Below are 26728 nucleotides of genomic sequence, written 5' to 3'. Positions count from 1 at the left end.
GGCCTTGGTGTTCCTCATTACAAAAAAATATTGTTTGGTGTTCCTCTATCTTAAAAACATCCTTCAAGGGCAGCCATTTTGAATTCTGTTGTTCTCTGAGACACACTTCCGACTGCCTCGCAGCACACTGGTGTGCCACGGAACATGGTTTAAGAAACACTGTTCTATGGTCACAAAATACATGCGTCCTGCAGGATTTTCTTCATTGTAAATAAATATTTGACACCCACTCCATACTATGTTAGCAGAGAAAAAAAATAATCTAGTTAAAAATATTAGACGTGATCACATTCAAATCTGGCCCAAAATGTAGAGATTTTATTTAAAAAATTACACAAATCTTAAAACCAAACTGAAATATGCTAATTCTTTTCCGATTCCCATAGACACAGCTTTTATAACAATTAACTCCTCTGCTGCTGCATTTTAACCTAAACATAGTAGTGAGAAAATGACAGTGAAATAGACTCAACAAAAAACAGAACTGAGTACGTTTGACCAAGCTGAGATGCATACAATCCATACAAACATCCAAACTAAAAATTGTTTTTTAAACTATGAATTAATTTTTATTAATATATCAAATAAGCATCTTTTAAATATCAAAGGAGGTTAGATTTAATATGTCTATTGGAAAAACAAATTTAAAAATACAGAAGTCAGTGCCTCTCCTAAAGAGAATATTTGCAGACATTAATTTTTTACTGTTGCTGATATGACCACATTTGTTGACACAAGTATTTCACAATGGTATATTTTGCACGGTGATTAATGGTCAAAGAAAAATAAGAGCTTGTTTATTTACCTGACATGAGCTAAATCAAAGGTGTTCCATTTCTTAAAAATGAACTTTGGGAAGAAAAAGAACACACTGAAAAAAGAGAGAATGGTTAACATATCTAACAAGAAGCTCCCAAACATGTGATGTTAGCTGGCAATAAGTATTGTGGTTTTATGGGGTTACATTACCCTTGCAATTATTTTCAATTTCTGCCATGCCTTATTTAGAATAACAGATAGCAGATAAAATATGATTGTATCTTAAAAAAAAAAAAAAAATATCACAAACAGTAGCAATGTATTTCCAAAATAGTCACTCTTACAATAAATATTTATATGGTCTTTCTAATCTTGTCTCAAAGTATTTAAACAATACCAAAAAATAGATAAGTCAAGCCTAGATTAGCGTAAAACAATCTCTTTACAAAGGAGAGGTAACAGTTCTCCCTATAAAGATTATATTACACACAAGAATCAGGCCAAGAATAAGTTAGTTAAACTGGTTCAATAGAAGTTCTGTCATATTTCCAATCTTTTTGGTCATCTGAGGTTTGTAATAGTGAACAAAGATGTTTCCTAGCACTTTAACTGCCAGGAAAGCATAGGAAACTGTAACTCACACTTCCAGTATGATCCACTTAGGGGCTAATGAGTTTGTACACAGCTTCTGAGCTTCTAGGTTAGTCAGAGACTCATGCTTTTAGATCCATCTGAGGGCATCTTGTTAGAAAGAAAAACTTCACTTGCTACATCACATTAGGATAATACTAAGCAACTTTTTTAAGACAAAGGGCCAGATCCGAATTTCAGTGAGCCCTCCACAATTAGGCCCAAAGTGTTGGAACATCCTAACAGTCTCCTGGTCTAATGTTCACAGCCAGCCAGTTACATTAGTTTACTGGTCACCTCTCTTGTCCAATGAGGATTCTGTGACTTACTTTCAATTAGAGTTAGCATATCACTTTCAAAGTGCTGTGCAAAGTCTTACATAGTACAAATCAGCCCTCTGCAATTCCAGGTTAAAGCATAACCATAGGTCCTAACTCCCAAAATGTACATGTAAGGTTCTTCATCTGTCAGCCTGTACTACATACAGGCTCTCTCCTTTTGCAACAGGTGATGTTTAGCTTGAGTACATTCAGGTACTGCTCAAACACCAATGCCAAAGCTAGGTTTTCAAAGGAACCCAAGTGACTTAGATAGCCAACTTCCAGTGAATTTCAACAGGAAATGGGTACCTAACTCCCTTGAAAAAGCATGAGATGTCAGCCACTAGATTTTACTAAGTATCCCATGATAGACTTTAAAAAGTTCTCTTGAAAATATATGGCACTAAGTGTAAAACTATACAACTTCCTTGTTTAAAATGCCATACTTCGTAGCAAGGCTTTAAAAAAAACAACCCATAACCTTCCAAATTGTTTTTCTTCACCTTTAAATATACAACTGATGAGATGCCAGGGTGTCCATGAAAGGTCTCACCAGGTTGTCTGTTGAGAAGTAGAATATCAAGCCAAAGGTGATGGAGATGGGAAGAGCAGGCAATGCTTTCTTGAACACAGCTAGCAATAAAAGAGTCAGACATAAACCCTAACAGAGAAGGGAACAAATACAAAAGAAGACATTACACATACTAGAGACCCATAAATGCTTTTGTCATGGGCATCACAGTAGATGAACGTTATACACTGTACTGCTCAAAAGGGAACTCTGCATGGGCTAGAGGGGATAGAATGTAGACCCTAATTTCACGCATAATGGCAGCCTACATTTTGATCCATAGTTTGAGGACCTATGGGCCACCTCAGCAATTTAGATCACAAGCTCTGAGCCAGGAAGGCAGTATAAGCAAGAGGCACCAATGTCTTTGTTAAGACACAGCTACCACTGAATGGTTAATTTGCCTATTATTTCTAATCTTCATTCTACACCTTTATGTGGCATTTACTGATCAGTTACAGATAAGTGTCTAAGTTAGTTAGCTACAAACACAAGCTTAATTTTCCATACAAGGATTAGCATAGATCTATTTTTAACATCTTTCCAGTTGTCAAGGTCTATGGAAAAAACCCATAATACAAAAATCCTGGTTCCCTCCGACTTCCTTTGGCGTAAACACTATTGGTATTGGTAGCTGCAGAGCAGACCAAGATCTCAGTTTTAATTGGAGTGTCTTTATCAGAGCCAAAGCAATAGTTTTGGGAGATTTTTAGAGAGGGGAAAGGCATGCACATGCACATCTGGGTACTGTTTCCTTGACACATAATACAGTTGTCTGAATTATTTTCTTTAAAAGATTCTCACCAGTGAAAGATGTTAGGTTTCCCTTTAACTCTGGGGAACATCCAATGGCTAGTCATTAATAGACACAGGCAATCAAGATCCCTAGATTTTAAGGCAAATTAGAATCTAATTCAAGCCAGATATTCAGTGGTTGCACTTTCCGCCCTGCAGGGATCTCTTACCATCAAAGAAATTCTCTCTCTCCCCACCTCCCACAAAAAGCCAGCTATGTACCTAAGTACATAAGAACAGCCATGTTGGGTCAGACCAAAGGTCCATCTAGCCCAGTGTCCTGTCTTCTAACAGTGGCCAATGCCAAGTGCTCCAGAGGAAATGAACAGCACACACATCTATCCAGTGATCCATCCCCTGTAGCCCTCTTCCAGCTTCTGACAAACAGGGGCTAGGGACACCGTTTGTACCCATCCTGACCAATAAGCATTGATGGACCTACTGTCCATAAACGTATCTAGCTCTTCTTTGAACCTTGTTACAGTCTGGGCCTTCACAACATCCTATGACAAGGAGTTCCAAAGATGTACTTACGTGCTGCCTCTTAAATTCATTTGGTAACCCCTAAAACACAACCAAACTCCTCCAGACATGTAAAACAAGACACTGTGACTAGCAATACATTTTTCCAGAGGAGAGTGAAGACAATGGATTTGTACTGGTTTTTATAAACAAAAATCTTTTAAGACAAAACTTCATACTTAGCCTGTTTATCTGAGGAAAACCTGGCACTAAGCCACAGTCTCCACAATCCTTGTTTATATAGCTCTTTTCATATCTAAGTACTTCAAAACGGCAATAAGCACAGTGATGTGAGTGGTGTCTAAGTGAAAAAAAGCTCCCAATCTGCCTTCTCACCTGGCAAGCTGTTTGGCTGATGTTTGCTCCTATGCAAGGACAATTTCACCTTACTATATAGCGATGGGACAAGTGAAATTTCCACTGCCTCCCCAAGTTTGATACTTCACATCAAGTAAATGAAATAGAGCTTAGAAGAAGCTTTAAATTTTGAATGGAAACTAGCTGAATGGAGATACTACTACATGCTTCAGCAACCAGTGCCACAAGCTAGCACACAAGTCAATCCCTGGCTAGATAAATGCAGCTCAGAAGCCAAGCTTTTATTTTGTACACTGATCATATGCACAGTGTGCCTCAGGTGGCAGATGACCAGGATACATCACCAAATTTGGTCCGCTAGTTGGATCATCTGTTCTGTAGCAAGTCCAAGCTGGGAAAGCTAGAGAGTGACAAAAATTGGGTTTTAACCATCATGGTTGTGAAGAAAGCTGGGGGGAGGGGGGAGAAGGGGGAGTACAGGTTGAACCTCTCTAGTCCAGCACTTTCCATGGTGCAGAATGCTTTTAGTTAGCTGGATGTCCATTTGTCATGTGTTTGGCCAAGTTTCCCATATAGTTTTTTTTTTGGTTTGTTTTTTTAAACACAGGCACCAGTCCTGGCTCTCTGTGTTCTGTGCTGTTCTTTAGCTGTAATTTACCCCTAAATGTATTCTAAGAGCCCTATAAGCAGTGAAAGTGCTGGTAATGCTGCTATAACCATATTGACCTCTCGTGGATTGTCAAATTCTCTGGTTTGGCACCAGTCAGGTTCAGAGGGTGTTGAACTAGGGAGGTTCAACCTGTAATTGATTCACTTTTCTTCCTGACCCACAGACAGCATGAAACAATTACCACAAAGTGGTTTGAACTGCCCCATCCATCCTTATGTGGCATTCACTCTGAAACCCAGCCCAAAGTGTCCCCTCACCACCATCCAGATGCCAAAGCCCTTAGTTTTCCCCAATGACTTCTGCAACGTAGTTGTGTGCCCCACCGGCAAAGCGTATTAGAAAATGAGAAGAGACTGCCACACTGGGACTCCTGTATTGAGGTCATTAGGTATGTATTATAAACAATGCTATTTTTAGTATTAAAAATGGATGCACAAGTCCCAGCATGGCATGCTTAATTGCTACAGAAGCCAGGAAAGCGCTGTTGCAGAATTTAGATTTAAATTGCTAGGGAGTTCTCGAGGGCTTCAGCTATAAGAAAGTGCTCAGCCATTTAAAGCACTGACATTATCTAAGACAAGTGGCAATATAAGGCCCACTACACTCACATGTATGCCCATATCCCTTCCACTTCTGTATGTATAGCCCTCTACAGTCTTTGGACAAACATACAGTAAGGATGGCACCCACATCACCCTTCGGTGGGATCCCACATCCCCCTTCAGTGGGCACAATTTCTTTCTGCATGTGCTGCTAAGATCAGTATAAGGATGGCTGAGCACTACAACACCACAGATAGTTCTGGGGCTAGAAAGTCTGAGAAACAAGATGAAACCAGCACACAAGCACCATTTTCCCTAAAATTTGCAATACAGATATCCCAGACTCTGGAGAGCATCTGCTATAGGGAACAGACCAGCCCAGAGGATGGATTAGATGACTAAGTCTTCTTCCCTATACGTGAGGTTTTGAAAGCTGTGTTTAGCAAGCCTCGCATATACTCCATTTATGTTCAGTGCACTATGATTAACTGCTTCTTTTGACCACCAGATTTATAACATTTGTCAAAATTTTAATTAAAGGTGCATGCTGAGCATCAAAATCGCCACCCTACCGACTCAGCAGTGACAAGAGCAAAGCATGTAGCCGTGGAGATCTGATTCGCAAGGTGCTAAGCTCCTTGCATGATGATGGTATGACCGTGACAATATGGTAGTTTTTTCACAATGAGGAGGACTGTTTCAGAGGAGTTAGACTGTGAAGCAACAGACATGTTGGAGGCTGATAGCCAGAAACTGATGAGGGTTTTTGATCAAGTTCATCAATTTGTTAGGGTTACCAACACAAAAGAGGTGTACAAACCTCTTCTATCCTTGTGAGGCAGCTCCTGTCATCGAGAGGCAGATTTTTTTTTATCTGCACTTGCCAATCAAGCCCAGCAACTAACTCTTAATAGTGACAAGAGTCCTTGATCTCTGTTCACTGAAGCAAGAGTAATCAGCAGTACAATTCTATCGGCTTTCCCCAGAAACTTGTTCCACTATCCCTGAGCTCTATGGACCTTAGGGCTTGTCTACACTACCACTTATTTCAGTATAATTTATGGTGCTCCGGGGTGTGAATAACCACACCCCTTGAGCAATATAAAACAATATAAAACTGAGATATGGACCTTAGGGCTTGTCTACACTACCACTTATTTCAGTATAATTTATGGTGCTCAGGGGTGTGAATAACCACACCCCTTGAGCAATATAAAACTACACCCACGTAAGTGCTGGGTGTAGACAGCACTACCTCAGTGGAAGAATTTCTCATGCCAACATAGCTATTGCCTCTCACAGAGATGAAGTATTTAGGAGGATGGGAGAGCTCTCTCCTATCTTAGAAAAATCTCCAGACATGCTACAGAGGCACAGCTGCGCTGCTGTAGTGCTTCTAGTTAGACTAGCCCTTATTTGTTCCTTAAGGATTTTTTTGTCCCAGAACTACAGTTCAGAGTGGATCACCTGCTTGTCCCAGAGATATCAGAGTGCCCATGCTGATCACCCATACATACGCAGGGATCTGTTTTGGGACTGGCTCTGTTTGATAGCTTCATCAACAATTTAGATATTGGCATAGAAAGTACACTTATTAAGTTTGCAGATGATACCAAGCTGGGAGGGGTTGCGACTGCTCTGGAGGATAGGGTCATAATTCAAAATGATCTGAACAAATTAGAGAAATGGTCTTAGGTAAATAGGATGAAGTTTAATAAAGACAAATGTAAAGTGCTCCACTTAGGAAGGAACAATCAGTTTCACATATACAGAATGGGAAGCAACTGTCTAGGAAGGAGTACGGCAGAAAGGGATCTAGGGGTTATAGTGGACCACAAGCTGAATATAAGTCAGCAGTGTGATGCTGTTGCAAAAAAGCAAACATGATTCTGGGATGCTCTCAACACACCTGTTAATGCAAGACAAGAGAAGTCATTCTTCCGCTCTATTCTGAGCTGGTTAGGCCTCAGTTGGAATATTATGTCCAGTTCGGGGCACCGCATTTCAAGAAAGATGTGGAGAAACTGGAGAGGGTCCAGAGAAGAGCAACAAGAATGATTAAAGGTCAAGAGAACATGACCTATGAAGGAAGGCTCAAAGAACTGGGTTTGTTTAGTTTAGAAAAGAGAAGACTGAAGGGGGACATGATAGCTGTTTTCAGGTATCTAAAAAGATGTCATAAGGAGGAGGGAGAAAACTTGTTCATCTTGGCCTCTGAGGATAGAACAAGAAGCAATGGGCTTAAACTGCAACAAGGGAGGTTTAGGTTGGCCATTAGGAAGAAGTTCCTAACTGTCATGATGGTCAAACACTGGAATAAATTGCCCAGGGAGGTTGTGGAATCCCCATCTCTGGAGATATTTAAGAGTAGGTTAGATAAATGTCTATCAGGGATGGTTTAGACAGTGTTTGGTCCTGCCATGAGGGCAGGGGACTGGACTGGATGACCTCTCAAGGTCCCTTCCATTCCTAGTATTCTTTGATATAGTACAGTGGCTAGATTCACAGGGGGTTTCTCCACTTACTATGCAACATTTAACAGAGACCAGTTACTTATATATCCATCAATATTACAATACCACAAACAAAAAGGAATTTTTACAGTTTTACTTACTATAAGAATGGCTACAAAACAGGCCAGTGTTGTATTCCAGTCTCCACTAGCAGTAGCAGCTGCTTTCCCTACAAGCACACTGTAAAATATGAAGTCTCCAAGGCCTAGCTTGACACCCCCTGTTGAAATGAAAAATTCAAATCAATGCTCCTGTTTCTTTATTTTCCCTGGTTCTCCCTCCTCTAATGCAACTGATCAAAGTTTCCATTCTTGACTACTGCTACAGACTACCATGCGGACATTAGTTTTCCATGGCACAGTTATTTGGATCCTCCTTCTATAGGCAGCCTACTTATTCACTTGACAGAAGTGAACAGACTTCCCTCTATAAGATGCACAAAACTTCTGAACATTTCTTCTACCATAATTAGGGCTGGTTGGAAGATTTCATTAACTGGAAAGAAGCTCCTCTCCCACCCTCTGCAAACCTACTCTACGAGCTTCAGCATTACAATAGGACAATTTCTCAAACTCAGTGGGCACCATTCAGTAGAAAACATTTGCCTAGTAAAGGCTGCTCTGCATAAGATTTGGTACTAGTTTAACTATAGCGAATTAGACACAGATCTAGTCAAAATGGTTCCAACTGCCTAGCATAGGCAATCGTACTAGGATAAGAGTGCTTATATCAGCATAGTTTAGGATTACCCGACTTTAAATGCCTTTATACCAACTATAGCTGCATCCACCCTATGGGGTTCCCCCGACAACTATATCCATTTAGAAAGCAACACAGCTGCATCAGTTTCTGAATGGATATAATTAAATTAGTACCAAAAACCCAAACAGTGTGTGAAGACCTTAGGAAACAGAGCCTCCTGTTCTAAGCATACTTAGAATAGATACTGCAGCATGAGAATCCTAGTAGTCAGTTTGATATCCTTCTTACTCACAGTCATATCTTACTTTTTAGATTGTCCCATTCATTTCAGTGGAATGGCTCAGAAAGCAAAGTGCTCCCAACATGAGGAGTGGGAGAATTTGACCCTTACAGTCTAGGGTAGGAATGCCATTTAAAAAGCACACTGTCAAGTCTGATTTGCCTTACTTTCCTCCTCTTCCAGCTCCTCTAATAAGGACGCTGTTGGATGGATCAGAGCTGGACTCCTGGCCTCAGAGATTTCGGAATCTACGTATGTAGGATTGTCATGGTTCTCTCTCACATCTTCAGCTGGGTTCCCATAAAAACAAGACACCAAGCCACACACCAAAGAAGGAGACAAAAATAACACTATCTACGTTAATCAAATATTTTTAGAAACATAAGGTCAACACCTTTTATGGAACCTATACCAAACCAAAAGAACATGTGGCCAAAGCCTGTGTACAGCAGTAGTTTTCATTAGGAGTGGATCAAATATAGATTCTAAATAAGTTTGTTAAGAGTACATATCTAGAATGTTATCTGAAATAGTAACAATGCCATCATACCATGGTCCCCTTTGGCAATTTGTTAGCATTTGAGAGCTGCACTAATCTTCAGACAGAATAGAGCACCTTTCTTGTCTTTAGAGTGATGGTGTCCAAGCCAACACCCACCGAACTCAACACAAGTCTTTTCAGAATGGCATCTAGACTGATCTAGCAATGAAGTTGATGGAATCTGTCATCTTCTCTACAGCACTAATGAAAAGGCACTTGCTGCATTTTTCATGCAGCATCTAACCCTTTTTTAAAATAGCCTGTCAAAATACTGCCTTGTTGAAGTAAAATGGCTTCAACACATTCCTCTGCATGCAATACAACAGGAACTTTGAGATCTCTCCCCCAATTACAGTTAAAAACATAGTTGCAAATACAGGCAAGCAGACTAAAATGTTAGTATTACCCGTCACCAGACAGTTGGCTTCTAATCTATGCCAAGGCATGATTGCTGCTCTATACTTAGTACATTGACTAACATACCGGTAGTTATACTTGGTTTATTCTGAACATATTGAGCCTGAAGGCTCATTTGTTCTGTCCTCACCCCTTTAAAAAAATTAAATATTCTGTTAAGAGAGCTACTACTAGTTTCTGAAGTGCAACAGAAGCAGATATTTTTAGTGATTTAATGGGACAGCCATTTAATGGGACAGCCATTTATAGTAAAAGCAACTCACTCCCCAAGATACTACATCACAAGTCAGGTTTGGCTAATTCCTTTTTAAGACATGCACTTTTGTGTTAAGACAAGTTATAATATAAACTTTAATTATCAACCCCAATTATGTGAAAAACCCAGAAGTGCCCTAAGCATTTAGATAATTGGGGTTTTACTAACTGCACTTGAAGACATATTAAAAATGCTTTTATACAAAGCAATGAAATCTTAATTCCAGACCTACCTACAGCATTCTGTAAACTTGTATTGACAAGCTAGGTAAGGACTTGAGGGAAAAAGACCCAAATCTTTCAGGTTTCACTATAATCCTGCCTAGTATGCAACATGACAAATGACAAAACATGCACAAGTTTAATTAAGAAGGGGCCTGCATTTATTAGATCACAGATTTGCAATTTGAAAACCAAAGACACTGTAACTATAGGACATTATCCTCCATCAAGAATGAAACAAACAAACCTGAATCCCATGTCTGCTGACTACAGCCCGTTGATGCTGGGTCTGGCTTTGCCATTCCTACTGTCCACACCATAGCAGCTGTAAAGAAAAGAAAGAATGTGTGTAGACAATTGCAGGTCACTGACTGTTCAGCTAGAGAATATTTCAGTGATTCTACTTTCATCCTGAATTTTACACAACAAGCAAACATCTTCCTGGGGAAACACACTCAAAACCCACACCTTAAATTATCTCTAAAATAGTATAGTCCCATTCCCTTATTTACTTTGCAAGGTGGAAGGGGGAGGAGAGGAGGCAACGCAGCATATTACACATGGCAGTACTGATGTAACAAGTTACTGCATCTAATGAAGCCATTTTGTTTTCTATGGCTCTTGGAACCTTACCTTTCCAAGTCATCGTCTTCCTCATTTGTAGCCACTTCATCTGCTAAAGGAAAGGGGGGGCCCAGGGAAAAGTGCTATTAAGGGGAGAGTTAATGGTAGGTTTTCTGTAGCATTCTGTGTTACATTCTTTCTTTTCCACTTACCTATAATGGAAAGGGATTTTTCTGTTTTTTAAATTACCTCTTGTTTTTTGAGGAGGATGTTGGAAGTCTCTTGGGAGGTCAGTGACAATACCCAAGGGCAGCCAGAGGAAGGTTTGGGATTTAACTTTTGAGTTGATCCCCTAGTGCAAGGACGGCATGGGGCCCTTTTGAAATCAGAAGAGAGGCAGAGATTTACTCAAGATGTATGCTAGGGCTCTGGTTCCTTTCCTGGAAGCATTGAGAGAGCCAAGGCAGACAGATAAAGACTGCTCTTCCGTTCAAGGTTCAGTTATGGCTTGGAAGCATCCATAGACTTCAGTCTTACAATGGACACATGGGTGTCAGGCAAAATAAACTTTGTGTTGAGTTAGTTTACTGCGGTTTTTTTTCTTCTATAGCGGAAGATGTTCATGATCTAGTAGCTGTGCTGAGAGTCACACTTTATCCAGAGCCCTTTCTCCCTCCCTCAGCTTAATGGAAACCTTGCTAAAAAGCACAACATCCAGGGGAATCCTCTCCAATCACTCTATGGCTCTGGGATGAGCCAGGAAAAGGGTTCATTAAAAGAGCAGCTATATTAGCCTATGTCAATTCCCATCCGCCACACTGAGTATCCTGTATCTAAGAGAAAGGTTTATCATGTACTCAGCGCTATTCATATAACCTCTGCAGCAATGTTACTGTGGTAGTAGCCATAGCATTACTGCTTTCTCCACAAGCCTCCTACTTAGGGATTTATCACCACAAATGTGTCACTTCTGGAGGTAAGAGATTTGTCAGGCGAGGAAAACTGGGTAGACTAAGAAGAGGTAAAGAACACCTGCACTCCCACCCATCTTCCTATATGGATTTAATGGTCTCACAGCTTAATGAAGACATTAAACATCTGAGGTCCCAAGCTCTTAGAAGTACTTGTGCCTTTCCTGAATAATATATTTTTTAAATGGGGGGTGGGAGCAGGGGAAAATGCTGCCTCAATAAAAAGTTACTGATTGATAGTGAAAATGTGTAACAAGCAGCAATACAAAAAAAAAAAAAAAAAAAAAAAAAAAAAAAAAAAAAAAACCCAAATCATACACTGCACCTGCAATCCCAGCCCTGGAGGGAGGAGGAGAGGAGAACCAGCCCTGTGACAGATGTTTGACATCTTGCTTATTGCCCTACAGAAAAGTGCCCACACACATCAGTGTGATAAGAGTGGCCATTTATCTATACAGGCTAGAAAGGGCTCCTACAGCCAGCCTATGTGCTCTACAGAGTAATCTGCCATCAGGACTATTGTACATAGGTTTCTTTGGCAGGGTGCAGTCATCTCAGTGCAACATCTGAGCAGTGCAGGCCAGACACTACTGTAGCAGCTAATGTCCTGTAATAGCCCTTATAAGACTATACTCTTTAATAATGCCCGTTTGGAGCTGTATGCAGGAATCAACACAGGCATAAATGGGTTTAATTTGTGTGCAGTGGTCACCTGCTAATACACACCTCGTGGAACGAGGTGTACCGGTAGTTCGGAATAGGAAGCCTAATCCGAACTACCTAGTCCATGCCGCGTGTAGCCACGGTCACGGAGCCCAAACTAGCGGGGCTTTAAAAATGGTGGCGCCTGGCAAGATGCAAATGAAGCCCAGGAAATTCAAATCCCGGGCTTCATTTGCAACTTCGGTTGCCTACATTAACCACCCTAGTTCGAACTAGGGTGGTAGTGTAGACATACCCTAGCAGTGCTTGACTTTGCAGACTTACTGCTTGGCTGTGTCTACACTGGCATCCCTTCCGGAAAAGGGATGCTAATGTAGCACTTTGGAATAGGCAAATCCGCGGGGGATTTAAATATCCCCCGCGGTATTTGCATTAACATGGCTGCCGCTTTTTTCCGGCTTGGAGATAAGCGCCAGTCTAGACGTGATTCTCCGGAAAATAAAGCCTTTTCCGGAGGATCTCTTATTCCTACTTTCAAGTAGGAATAAGAGATCCTCCGGAAAAGGCTTTATTTTCCGGAGAATCATGTCTAGACTGGCGCTTTTCTCCAGCTTATCTCCAAGCCGGAAAAAAGCAGCAGCCATGTTAATGAAAATACCGCGGGGGATATTTAAATCCCCCGCGGATTTGCCTATTCCAAAGTGCTACATTAGCATCCCTTTTCCCGAAGGGACGCCAGTGTAGACACAGCCCTAGTGTTTAAGGCCACAATAGGCTGATTCACAGCGTGAAAGATGTTGACTGTAACCCACACAACATGCATGCCAATGTTAAAGTGACAAAAACTGGTAAATCAGCATTTAAACAACTGAATTTCTAATGGCATGTCTAGACTACAGTTTGTGACCTTATTGTAGTTTTAGTTAGTTGACCACCTTTATAAATACTAGTTTGGACAATATACAAGTGTTTGTTCCAGGATAAATACTCTGGCAATTCTGTGAGCTAGGAGCTAAGGAAAATGCTGCTCATTGGTACAGTATGGACATAAGCTTGGAGCTGATATACATCCAGTTAAAATATTAGCATTTAAATCTGGAAAAGATCACTCACATGAATATATTAATGCAGGAAATATTGGTTCATTTCTCTCCTGTGCAGTTTCTACCAGCATTCTCAATGGTCCTTTGGGACACAGAACAGCTATCAGATCTGTGAAGAAAAAAGGGTTAGACTCTGATCTCAAGCCACATGCTCTGTACATTTCAAATCTCATGGGCAATTCTTCCCCATCTCCCGTCAAAATGGCATCTAAAGATATTCTGGGAGCGTGGGGCATGTGGGTGCAGAAGTTGGAGCAGGGTGTCGGGAAGCATGGAAGGCTCAGGGCATGAGGTTGGGGGGGAGGGGGCAAGAAGTCAGAGCAGGGGTGGGAGCAGCTGCATCACAGGGCTCCTGGGGAAGGGGAGCAGCCCACCCATCAGTTGTGGGTGAGGGGGGCACCATGTGGACCAGCTGGCAGCTGCTCCCCAGAGCTGGGGTGCTTGGTGCTCACCTGAGATCATTCTGGGGTGTAACTGTCCTCTGTGCTTGGTGCCCACCTATTGTCATTCTTGAATACCACTGTCCCTATCATGATGTACAGTTGGTAAAATTACCGTAACACCATCTCATAATTAGTCTGTCTGAAGACTCCTTCCTTTGCTGAAACACAGCCTTCCAGTTCAAACGTTAAAAGATTTTTTTTAGTGTACTGGCTAATATTAATGCACTAAAATAGACCCTCATTTCCTTAAAATGAGACTGTATCACACTGAAGGTGTACAGAATCAGAGTGCACATTAATAAAATACGTTTCAACATCCATTGTTTCAAGACTCTTATTATTTTGTCATTTATAGAGCTCATGCATTTGTACTTTTCATTCCTGGATGCCAGCTTATCCCTGGAAAACTCCCAACTATTTAGAATGTCAGCTGATAAGTTTCCCCCAGAGTTGCCAGTAAAGCCGTACTTCTGTATGTGATGCCAAAAAAATACACTTTCCCAGTAAGGAGCCAAAGAGCTTTGCACTACTTCCAGGTTATGACTGGGTAAAACCAACTTCCCACACCAATCCAATACATTCAGTCTTTCCTTCTCCATAAGTTCTGCACTTTAAAGACAGACATTATAACAGTCACATTCAACCCCTACCATAAATGGAAATGGCTCCTAGAATGACCCACGCTGACCATTCGGGCAGATATTTAATGAAAACCAATGCCATCAGCGCACTAATCATAATGAGATAGGCCTGCTGGAGCTGCAGCGGACCCTTCCAGTGGATACAGATCATCCCAACGGCTCCAAAATTCCAGATGACAAAGAACAAGGTGGGGTAATCCATGGCCACATTGTAGGTCTTCAGCACTTCGCTGCAAAACAAACCAAAGGTGATTTAGCCAAACGATATCCAACGGACAAGCAAGATGCCTTCGCAGCACTAGTCAAATAGTTAGACCTCCAGGCCGACTAAGATGAAGTGGGTCCCGAATTAAAAATATTCCACTTGCCCAAGAGAAGGGCTGTGACAGATCTGTAAGGTGAGCCGCCCCATTCCCAGCATCAGACTCCACAGTGGCCACGCTGTTGTACTGGACTGACATATGCAGCAATCACAAGGCCTCGCTGGAAGCAGTAGCAGCTCCACAAACTCATTGCTCTCACCCACAGCAAAAAATGCCATCATTATTTCCCCATCACTAATTGCCCACCAGCATTGCTGTCAATGACAGCTCCCAGTTCTCCATAGTTTTATGGCGGGAAGTACAGGAGGGCACTACATAGCACAAAAATATTGCATTGCCTTACACTTTGGGGTTGACAGCGAGTGACACCAATGATTGGAATGCTCAGTCAGGTGAGCAGCATTTCCAAACTGAGCAGAAAATAAGAGGCAGTGGGGTGGACAGCATTTAGCAGAGATAGCAAAGGAGAAGCACCCTGCCCAAGGTACAATTTTCAAAACCAAATTAAAAAAAATTAATCCCATTAGCAAGCTAGATGTGAGGTGTGACCCAGCACTGAAGTTAAGGGGAATAGATTGGCTGAGGTGTGGCAAGTGTAAAATAATGCATATTGTTTCAAGTCACAGCACTCCACTCCTGCACCCTCAGAAAAAGCTCACTTAGGCCCAGCTTTTCAGGTGCCACTACTCAAAATGGGCTGTTCAGTGTAGAGCTCACTATTCAAGTGGCAAACTTCAGGAGCCCAAACGTGGAGCTTTTTGGGTGAGGGTACGTAATTTGCCATTTTTAAAAAGGCAAAGATGAAGCAACCATAGGTTTACCACCATCCACCAAGTCTTAGTTTGCCTGACAATATTTTATAAGTGTGCTAGTTGATGAACCATAGTGCATTTTGTAAAGACAACAAAGTCTGAGTAACAGGCAGCTTCTCTACAGCTACTCTTCAGTCTTTGAAGAGAGATGAGGGAGAGACCAGTATTTTTTCTTTGGTACCAGTTTTACTGCCTGCTGAAAACACAAGGGTGTCATGAATTACTATAGTACAAGCAGAATGTTTGTGCTTACCCTAGATAGATGTAGGTGAAAAGGAAAAGCAGCATCAGTGATGAAAGAATCAGCCAACCGTGGATAAACTGTTCAATGGAAAGACAAGAGAGAATCTGACATGGCTGGATGGCTTCTTCTCCATGGTGTAGTGTTGCATGCAGCAGTGTTGTCAGGGACCTCCACAGGTTGCCAGACTGACAGGTCTTCCCCTTAGCACACATGCACTCCATTGAGAAGGGTAGCTAGTTACCACCCCCACCCCCATTTCTCCCGATCTTTTTCCAAGCTCCTTGAGCATGCTACCTGCAGCTTTGGTTTCCTCTCCTCCAGTTCCCTTTTGAATCCACTGCACTCTGACTTCCAACCTTTCCACACACAAACGTTCCTGGCTCAACTTACCAATGGCTGGCTCCTCAAAGCGAGAGAGGGTTGCCATTAACTGCAATTATCCTGCTAAATTTATCTTCTGCTTTCACAGCTGATCCCTTCCTCCTTGGACTCTCTCAGTTGTCCTCAGGATTGTCCTTCTGTCTCTACATCTGACCACTTAGTAAGTTCCCCTTCTCCCCCCGTAGCCCGTTGGTATCCCCCCCAGGGTTCTGTTCTTGATCACCTTTTTCTTCCTTCTCTGTAAAGACATTCAGCTACTAGTATGTGCAAGTTTACATCTCAATTTCTAGTCTCTCCACCTCATAGAAGAAATCTCACATCTCTTCCTGGGCAGCCTGCTGCCACTTCACACAACATGACAAGAAATTAATTGGTTTTTCCTCTAACTACTCTCCTCTTCTTGCCCTACCACACTCACCACAGACAACTCCAAACCAATCCTCACAGCCAGGAACTACCTACTTCCTCAGAAAGCTGGTATTACACTGTTGAAGAACAGGAAACTGATGGGATAGAGTAGATCAGGTCTACTCAACATGCGTTTTTGACCTGCGGTGGATTTGGGTTTATGCAGGGCTCAACGCACGGCCTGTGTGTAGGATCCTTTGAACATGGCCTCCACTGGGAACATATTCCACAACGGCGAGGCATCTCCCAAGCAGGGTTAGCATTGAAAGACACAAGCACATGGGCTGGCTCAAAGACTAGTACAGGGTGTCGGTATTTCTAACCTCCAAGGTGGTGGTGCTGGAAGCACTGGGGCATTGTGGGAAGGGCTTTGTATTCATGCCTGTCAGTGTGAAAGAAGCTATTTGCATATATATTTGCATGTATATGCAACCACGCTTAAGTTACAGCCCTCGGCATGTACTGAGAGTATCACTGTGGCCTCCGGGGCTTCCAAAGTTGAGTATCCCTGGTGTAGATATACCAAGACATCTTTGTTTGCTAATATCAGTCAGGAAAGAAATTAAATTCTGTCATCTCTTCATGCAAAGCTACAGGATACAAGCCAAAATGGAAACAACAGCACAAAGTCACAGACTTTTAACTTACAGGAAGAGATAGCCTAGGGATTGGGGGGAGGGGGAGGGGAGAGAGTTGATTGGGGAGGAAATCCACAAGTTTTATTTAATAAAAACTTAGGTTAACCTAGTGCTAGACAGCACTTGTACAGCTGTTATATGTGAAGTGTATTTTTGCTCAAATTTAAGTACTTGAGTGACCATACTTAAAAAGCCAACTAAAAGAAATAAAGACCAAAAAAAACCATGTGGTTTCTTTTCAGTGTAGAACTTTATGCAACAGCTGTTTGAGTTTTAGTTTGTCACACACAAGAGAGGGAGATGGGGCCTGTGTGGTTTTGGTTTTACTCTCTAAAAAAAAAAAACCTATCTATGAGTTCCCAACAGTTTAAAAAAAAAGGAGCAAGAGAGAGACCAGCAGCAGGTTAGTTATCTCTGAATGCCAACTGGCTGCGAAGAGTTATAAAGTCTATAACTGCTGGAAATGGCTACTTTACAAGGCGATTCCTATTATGTGTAAAATTTAGAAGAACTAATACAATGCCTACATGTCTCTCACCAACACATAAACCCTCTCCAAACTAGTTTGTGGTGCTTCCGCTGATTATTACAGGACTTGTATGTCATCCTGCATAAATCTCTTACCTTGTAACAACGATATTTATACAGCACAACTAGGAACACTGTCATTACGATGATAACACTGATCATTATGATGGTGTTCAGCACAGAGTTCAGAAGACGCTGGCCCACAGAAGGCGTATCTTCACTAAAAGGGGTGTAGATCCTGCAGAGAAAAGAGACACATTGTAGCAGACAGGAATAAATAAATATATGGAGATATGTCTATCTCATAGAACTAGAAGAGACCTTGTGAGGTCATTGAGTCCAGTCCCCTGTGCCCATGGTAGGACCAAGTACCATCCCTAACAGATTTGCCCAAGAATCCTAAATGGGCCCCTCAAGGGCTGAACTCATAACCCTGGGTTCAGCAGGCCAATACTCAAACCACTGAGCTACCCCATCCCCCAAAATAATATATGGAGATATGCCTCTCTCATGGAATTGAAAGGGACTTTGAGAGGTTCTTCTGTCTAATCCCCTGCACCTATGGCAGGACCAGGTACCATCCCTGACAGATTTTCCCCAGATCCCTAAATGGCCCCTTCAAGGGCTGAATTCACAACCCTGAGCTTAGCACGCTAATGCTCAAACTACTGAGCTAGCCCTCCCTTAGCCTATTATGTAGCCACTGTGATAAACTTTGTCCTCCCACGTCTGTGTAGGACTCATGATGGCAAAGATCCCAGTGCTAATTCCTATAGAGTGTGCGCTGCAGAAAACCGTATGGACCACAAATAAGGAAGAAACCATTAACTTCAGCTGCTTTATTTTAAAAGACTTTTCATTCTTTGTGCTCATGTAGATATCTTCAGGCCACTAGTTTTTTCCGTTGCTTATCTCTGGACCCTTCTATTTGTGCTGTACATTTTTTGTGAGAAGATTAAAGACAGCATTAATGCTTCCATTTTTCATACATCCTAACATTTTGTCTCCTTGAGCTACGTTCCAGGGACATACTAGTCCCCTGTTTATCACCTTACAAAACCTTCCTCTGTTAAAGCCCCAAGAATGTCCTCTGTCACGATCCTGGCCAAGGAGGGATGGATAGAACTTTCTCTGTGCCTATGAACAGGAGTCTTTAAAAGCCAGAGAGACCACTGAGCAATAAGACACTCTTTCCATCAACCCAAATGAGTGTACTACATCCCATTTGCTGTCAGCTGGTGGCTCAAAAGACAGAGAATCCAGCTCGAGTTTCTATGCAATGAAAAGCAACTTCAGACGACTCTGAGGTACCCAGAGTCAAATCACTTTAAGGCTTAGCCAAATGACTACCCCTACATCAGTGCCCTTTTCTGACTTTGATTTTATAGCAGGTACACTAGTTCATTCCTGTCAGCTGAACTTCATATATTTAGTGTAAGTCAAGAAAATAGCCTTTGCCTGTTTATAGCATTAGTTTTTATCTGAGTGGGAAAAGGTTCCCACTGTGCAAGGTTTGTGGTACATTCATCTCTGTGTACACAGAAACAGAATGTGCTTATAATGCAGCATGTGTGTGGGGCTGTCATCTCTTGCCTTTAGGAACCTACTTACAACTGCCCATTTTTCTCCGTGTAGAAGCGCACTGATTTTATGGTGGCAACGACAACAATCATACACAGCGTGACAGGCACAAACAGCATGATCACATGCTTTGCTCCATATTTCAGCGTCAGTTCCTCTTCCTCATTGTCCAGAGGGATGTCTCTCACTGGAAGTCCTGACTCAGAATTACCTCCATCAACATCATCACTAGGGCTACGACTGCCACCAGTATGGCTCTTCTGTAAAGACAGGTTATAGAGTATGCATAAGACCCTCTATTTTCTATGCAGAGCATTCACTAATTTTTTTCCTGGTGATATACAGAAGTACCCCATAAAATAGCAGAAGGCACCAATTATGTGGAAGTGAACGTGTAAGCCCTACCACTAGGAATGCCAACACCATCTGTGTCAAACATGCTATGACCTGGAAAATTATTTTTATCTAAAGAAGAAGTGTCTGCAGATATTTAAACTGGGCCGAGGAGAGTAGTGCACACAAAACTGCAATTGAAAGAAATTCTAGCTGAAAGGTCAGGTGCCTAGCCATCTGAATCTGTTCTATCAGCAATCCTGTCCTTCCATTAACGGTTGCTTCTCTATTACTTGGATAAAGCTCCAATTTAACATGTTTTGTTTGCTTGGTACTAAGGAAGTTCTGGAGAGTAGATCAGGCAGTTAGTTTAAGCTTCCTTGTTGTTTAATTAAAGGGCCAGAGAGAACATCTCTCGGAAAAAAGTCATGTGGATTGGATCATGCTTACAACCCAAAACTCTAGCAACTAGGAAAGGAGGGGCATGAAGAGACAGGGAAAGAAAAGACTATTATGGGAAAGTGACAATGAGCGCTATTGCTGTTATTTAAGAAACATACAAAGTGCTGCAGTACCTGTGAAACAAGGATAGACTGACCCTAGGACCGAGTAGCTGGAGGGCATTGTGCGATCTGTTCAGTAGAGCAGCAATGGCATCATGTCACACTTCCTTCCTTTCTCAGTGCAATACAGACCTACCCTGTGTGCCGGTGTTTCTGATGCTTCTGGTGCTTGCAGGCCATCCTGGTAGGAGGATACGGGAGGGCTCTCTGCTGACATCAGTGATGTTCTCTCATTGCAGGCTTCCTCTTCACTGTCTGAGCTATTCATGAACGTGATCATCATGAGTCTCTCATACAGCTCCTAGAAGCAAACACAGTGAGAGGAGAGAGAGAAAACGTTAAAGCCATGACACAAACCAAAAGCAACAGATACCAAGTTGGAAACCATTGCAATGGGGATGACCCAGTAGGTGTTGGGATTTTCCATCTTACTGCACCATGATAAACTAGCACACTAAAATGCATCATGCTCTAGACGCAACTAGATAGTGGGCTTTTTCTTCTAACCAGTTGGGTAGGGGAAGTGGAATTCAGTGCTGTAGTAAAAGGCAAGTCCTCTTTTGGGCCACAGTGAGCAGAGCTGCTGCATCTGTTCTCGCCTCTCCACAGTACCTCGACTTTGAGACAGGAGGAAGCCTTCTAAGGGTTAGAAAGCAGTTCGTTTTCCATGGTCCAAACAAAGGGTCACCTCTGTGGAGAGCCGGTCGTGAAGTGCTCATTTGTCTGCTAGCAAGCAGCCTGAATTCAACACCCACAGGCCAGACCAACAAGCAGCAGCCACATGGTAGTAAATTTTTGGTCACTAAGAACTTGAGCTGGAGTCAGGCCAATCTATTCAAATGTGTCACGTTACTGAATTTGAGGAAAGCAGCCAGATCACTGATGCACCCATAGGTGGGGGTGTTGGCCCCAAAATGGTATAAAAGGGGGCCATGAGGGGTGTTGAATAGAAGCTTACTGTCTGCTAATCCTATGTACGCTAGTCATGTGATTGTATAATGTCTGTGTGTGCAGTTAGGAATCTGTAATCTGTATGGATACTGAATATTTCTCTGCATGTGGTAGAGCATTGAGCAGAGCCCGGCCTATGGACATGCTAATTAGCGAGGCCCTGTGGGACAATGGCACTCAACAGGCCAAGGACACATCTAAAGAATGAGGGCTGACACCTGAGGGCTGCCAGCAGGGAACACAGGGATAGGCTGCTGGCCAGGTGACCAGGAAGGAGGGATAAATAGGCCACGTGGTCGACTCCATCTTGGTACTCAGCTCAGCACTTCATCCCCGACGCAGCAGTTCAGGGATCGAAGAGCCAGGAAGAACTGTGGACCCATCCTGATCCTAGGATGTGCAACAAGGACTTTTGAGCCAGCAACTGTAACATCTCTGCTAGAGCCTGCATCGAGAACTGGGAGATTCGATGCATGTAATGTACTATCCTTTAACAACCTTACTCTCATGGTTTTCTTTATTGTAATAATAAACCTTTAGATGTTAGATGCTAAAGGATTGGCTCAGCGTGATTTGTGGGTAAGATCCAGAGGGTAAATTGACCAGGGATCTGTGGCTGGTTTCTTGGAACCGGACAGAACTTGTTCGGGGTAGGTGGGATTGGGTTCTAAGACCCACCACTAGTGTATGAAGCCAAGGGCCATCTGGGGCACAGATATTGCTGGGATGTCGGAGGGGTTTTGCTTGTGAGGCTTCAGGCAGGCAGCGGTCTGTCACAAAATGTAAGTTCATAGCAGCCTTCTGGATTTCCTAGGGAATTATTCCCCTCCCCTGCCAAGCACGATAAGAAAACTGGTTTCCTGAAAGAGGAATGCTCTCTCACTGCAAGTTAGCCAACACGGTCCCAGATGCATTGTTTCACAGAGGAAGAACAAGACACTTGAAAGGGCAACAGCTTGGAGTTTAATGGTGCAGATCTTATGGTGCTGGCCTGATTCCATATACTGCTATTCAGAAATAAAAACAGTAGCATGGTGAAGAGTCAAGAGGAACAACTTTGTTTTCATCCAGTGGAGAGACTGGGGGCACTGCCCTTGCTAGCCTGCCTGAGCCAAGGATGCCATGATTTCAGTCAACCCTAACAATGTACCTATTTCTCCTCCCCATCCTTATAAAAGAGGCTACAGCATATTTAGGGCAGCTCGATCCAGGACTTAACGTTTTGCTGTTCAGCTTAGAGAGGTAGTCAACTGAATCTGGCCACTTTTGGTTTTCAGGCTACTCTTGGTGAAGGCAAAAACCCACCCCTTTGTGCAGATTCATTTAAAAGCTGTAAGCATATGATTCCCTGTGACATCAATGGAGCATTTAAGCCAAGAATCATGACAAAGAAAGCCCAACATGGCCTAAGAGATGGCTATTTCCCTTTCAAACCTGAAGTGGAAGTACAGAGAAGCTCAGTGACTTGGCCACGGCTAAACAGCAGGACATCCTCAGGAGTTTCTGACTTGTTAGTCTGATAGATAACTGGGAGATTTCTCTTTCTTCTCACTGGCTATGTCTACACTGCAGGCTTCTTGTGCAAAAACTGTTTTGCGCTAGAACTCTTGTGCAAAAGGTCTTGCACAAGAACGTGTCCACACTGCCATGTGCTTTTGCGCAAGAGCATCCATGGCAGCGTAGGCGGTCTCTTGTGCAAGAAAGATCCGATGGTCATTTTAGCCAGAGGGGTTTCTTGTGCAAGAAACCCTTGTTGCCCCATCCACACTGCCTTCTTGCGCAAGAGCTCTTGCGCAAGAGGGCTTATTCCTCATGAGAAGAGGAATAACTCTTGAGCAAGAAGCCCTCTGTTCCGACACTTTACTGTAATTTTACTTTCACAAGAACACGCGTGCAGCGTAGATGCTCTGCAAGTTTTTGCGCAAAAACAGCTGTTCGTGCGCAAGAAACCTGCAGTGTAGACATAGCTGCTATGTTTAGCTTTAGGAGGAATAATTAAATTCCTTCCCCTCCTCCCCCCAACTACTCTTGATCTTTACTCATTTTGTCTCTTCCTCCCAAAGAGGAGATCTCAGAAAGAAAATCTATCTCCTAAGTGAGATATTCTTTTAAGAAAACAACTCCCCCCTCTTGCCTTATCAGTGCAATTTCTGTATTGTCAATAAAAGCAACACAGTTCGGCGGTGGAAGAGATGGTAGAAACACTCAGTCTTGGGCTATGTTCTAGCTCAGCAGAATAAAACCTGACAACCCAAGGTCTCAAAAGATTACATTCACTTTTGTGCCTGTCCCTCTTGCATGTGCAAGTCACCTGCTAATAAGTGCCTGATAAGCACCCAGACAGACGCAACAGAGTTTTTTCGGGAAAATGGTTATTTTTCCAAAAAACAAAAAACCCCACAACTTTACTTACATCCACACTGCAATTGATTTATTTAAAAAACAAACAAACCAAACAACAAAAGAACAGAGGGGTTTTTCTGACACTGGTAAACCTCTTTCTATGAGGAAGAAGCCTTTTTCTGAAAGAGCTCTTTTGGAAAAAGGCATGTGTGGATGGGTTCTTTCGGAAGAAGAAGAAAGAGGAAAAAGCACAGATGCCCTGGTGGCCACTCTGTCCATAGTAATCACAGCTTAAATACAAGAGAGCATACATGCAGTGTGGATGCTATCTTTTGAAAAAGCAGATGGCTTTTTCGATGCACTTTGGCAGTGTGAACACTCTTTTGGTAGAAGTTTTTTCAGAAGATCATTTCCGGAAAAGCTTCTTCCGAAAGAAGCCTGCAGTCTAGACGTAGCTAGAGAGCGAGAGGGAACATGTGCATTCACGTTTCTTGAAAATTTAGGACCAAGCTTCTAAAAGACTAGGCAAGTTATGAAATACATGAAGTTGAGTCTTTAAAGAGGAAGTCAGGCTTGTGATGTATATGCAGTCATTGAGGCACTAAATTCTTCTGAATCAGTGAAGTGAGAACAAGCTAGATAACACACGCAGCTAGACTGTAATAGGTCTGGCCAGAGTAGCGGAGATGGTTCCACACAGCTTCTGCATGTGCTGGAGAACCAAGGTAAGAGTTAAAGACCAGTCTCTAGGGGCTTGGCCCCAATTTAGGTTTTACACAGCGTAAGTATTGTCGAGCATGTCCCCCTCATCCCCATAATACACACAATAGTGAAAGTCAATTGAGTGTAACCTTTCCCCTGCAGTATTTGCATACTGAAAAATACAATGTAGTGCTGCAGTACAGGACCCAGAAAGGGTCACCAAATAGTCTGTTTTCACAGGCCAAGCTGTGCCAAGTGCAGAAGTGAAACAAGTAGCAGAAGTGACTGTTACAGTCTCAAATCTTCTTCCACTTCCACTAACTTCAGGGCATGGCAGTTTCAGTAATGTTGGGGGTTAGCAACACAATACAAAAGGACTTTTGTATTTTAAATCATGTTTTAAAAAAAAGCTTGATGGCATCTCTTTGAAAGAGGAATAAAAATGCAGAGATGTGACAAAGTGATTTTAAGACAATCTCCAACCATGCTAATAAAATCAGATTAAGCCACATTGTTCTACCCATTTCTCCTTCCCTTTCTTATGAAGTTCTGCTTTAATGGTATATTGCAGGGCTACGCAGTATGTGGCCCACTGCCTGTTTCTTTACTGCCCACAGTGTGGTTTGGGTTTATGCCGTGATCAACACAGGTGGGATCCTTTGAACGTGGCCTCCACTGGGAACACGCGCCACAATGGCTCTACTCCGGGATGACTGATTCCACGCAAAGCCAGAAAAAGTCCTGTTTCCTTTATGCATTATCTTCCTTAAGAGAATATATCCCTTGGTTGTTGTTAAGCTGACCCAAAATGGGGACAAATAAGAACATTCACACCCCTTTCCCATGCACTCAGTTTCTCCAATACTGCTATTGCTTCTACCGGATTCTAAAAAGTTGCATTCTGCCTTATTTAGACAATAGAGTCAAATGCTCACCTTCCTTACAGGAGAGATGTGGAGCTAGATATCCATGGAGTGCTTGGAGATTCTCAAGTGAATTGTGCTTTAAAAAATAGGAAAAGAAGTGTCAAGTACTTGATTTATAAGTATTAGAAGATCAACCTGTTAACACCCTAGGATCACTGCAATTTAAAGCACAGACCTGTATGTAATAATATGATATGGCAGTAGTTCATAAAAAAGGGAATATTCAGAGAGCAACAATGTTAGCATTAGTTCATTTTAGATTCTAAAATATAGAAGAACAAGTCTGTGCAAAAACTATTTAGCTGCCACGTTTTCAAAAAAAAGTCCTCTAAAACAATCTGTCTGTAGCTGTCGTGCAGTCTTCTCAAGCCAAACACCCATAGCCCAAGACGAGGACATCAGAAACAGAAAATAAAACTAACACCAGCATGAAACTGACTAGTTTAGTTTAATTCATGGGTGGTTTCAGGTCTCAACTAATATTAAAGGACTAGAATAAAATATTTACGTTGTTTCAGCTTTAGCCAAAGGTACCGTTACAAAACAGAGGTAAGGACCTTCCGATTCTGCTTTGAAGACCAGATATGCCCGGGGATTAAGCATTATGCACGTTCACATACTTCCTGCCAAGGCAGAGATTTCACGTTGCCAGCGTGCACGCAGGACAAGGAGCCAGGGACAGACACTGGGAAAGTGCTTAGCGAACTGAGCCCAATTCTACAGCCCGGCTACGAGGCGGGAGGTGGACACGCTGGGCCGGGGTCACTCGCGAGCGCCCCTCAGCAGGGGACTCCGTGGCCTCCGCCAGAGCTGGACACGACTCCGAGCTTCCAGGCACCTACCCGCCTGCGGCCCGGCCCCGGCCCAGCAAAGGTTCCGGCAGCGCAGGAGAAGGGGGTGGCGGGGCGATGCCAGCAGGAACCGAGAACCCGGGACCAGTAATCCGGTGCAAGGGGAGCTCGGGCCGCAGATACTCCCGCAGCCCGGGGTAGCCTTACCCGGCTCGGCTCGGCGCAGCGCTCTCCCCCCGCCGCATCTGCAGCGGCCCCACACAAGTCCGCCGAACCCAGCCCGGCCCCGCTGTGCTCCACTCCCATTGGCTCCGCCGCGTTTCATTTCCGAACGCCGGCCTAGAATTAGCGGGGTTTCTGATTGGCCCAGTCGGCTGTCGGCCATAACCCGTGTCCGCCCAACCAGATGCTTCTCCTCCAATGAAGAGCAGGGGCCGGGAGAACCAACCAATGGGAAGGAGGCGTGAGCGGAGTTCCCTGTTTCCCCGGCTCACGTCTGGGTCGTACAGAGCGAGGGAGCGATCGATCGCTCTCCGGGGCCTTGGAGAAGCTCATTGGCTTGCCCGAGCAGGTTCTGCCCCAGAGTCCGGGCTCTTTGTGCTCCTGCTTTAGCCCCGTTGAGGGCTCTTGCCCCTCTCATCTGGGAGCGTCTGACCCACCCGCAGTTTAGGAGATTTTGCGGTGGTCTGGAGCTTTTGATGTTTAAAAGGTCTCTGGCGGGAAGTCATGTTAGTCTGTAACTTTAAAAACAACTGAGCAGTC

General features: G+C 43.1%; 1 protein-coding gene across 9 annotated transcripts; it reads right to left on the bottom strand.

Moving 5' to 3' along the window:
- Positions 1-296: 296 nt before the first annotated feature.
- Positions 297-26262, bottom strand: PSEN2 (presenilin 2). 9 transcript variants are annotated; one of them, XR_012902952.1, is made up of 13 exons: positions 26018-26167; positions 25185-25251; positions 20390-20554; positions 19388-19617; positions 17873-18014; positions 15831-15898; positions 14452-14672; positions 13369-13467; positions 10305-10382; positions 8790-8912; positions 7742-7860; positions 2213-2342; positions 297-871 (listed from the first exon to the last, which is right to left on the bottom strand). XR_012902952.1 is itself a non-coding variant. In XM_075925317.1 (13 exons), exons 3-12 carry the CDS (start codon positions 20534-20536, stop codon positions 2215-2217), a joined length of 1383 nt encoding a protein of 460 aa, XP_075781432.1. In that variant the 5' UTR covers positions 20537-20554; positions 25185-25251; positions 26018-26167; the 3' UTR covers positions 297-871; positions 2213-2214. The 9 variants fall into 9 exon arrangements, 8 of the variants coding, with proteins under 8 accessions (XP_075781432.1, XP_025037909.2, XP_075781433.1 ...); XM_075925317.1 differs by having other exon boundaries at positions 2213-2370; XM_025182124.2 differs by having other exon boundaries at positions 297-2370.
- Positions 26263-26728: the final 466 nt, after the last annotated feature.

Source organism: Pelodiscus sinensis, chromosome 3 (genome assembly GCF_049634645.1).
Source record: "Pelodiscus sinensis isolate JC-2024 chromosome 3, ASM4963464v1, whole genome shotgun sequence".
In the NCBI taxonomy this organism is placed as follows: domain Eukaryota; kingdom Metazoa; phylum Chordata; order Testudines; family Trionychidae; genus Pelodiscus; species Pelodiscus sinensis.
The sequence above is the reverse complement of the archived record's forward strand: the minus strand, read 5'-3'. Positions and strand labels throughout refer to the sequence as shown.

Excerpts from the sequence above, each read along its gene's own strand:
- PSEN2 (XM_075925313.1), bottom strand. The coding sequence starts at position 20,536 with ATGATGATCACGTTCATGAATAGCTCAGACAGTGAAGAGGAAGCCTGC. Across the intron at positions 19,618-20,389 it reads CAGAAACACCGGCACACAGG|AAGAGCCATACTGGTGGCAG; the intron begins GTAGGTCTGTAT and ends CTGTCTTTACAG. Across the intron at positions 18,015-19,387 it reads ACGGAGAAAAATGGGCAGTT|GATCTACACCCCTTTTAGTG; the intron begins GTAAGTAGGTTC and ends TTTTCTCTGCAG.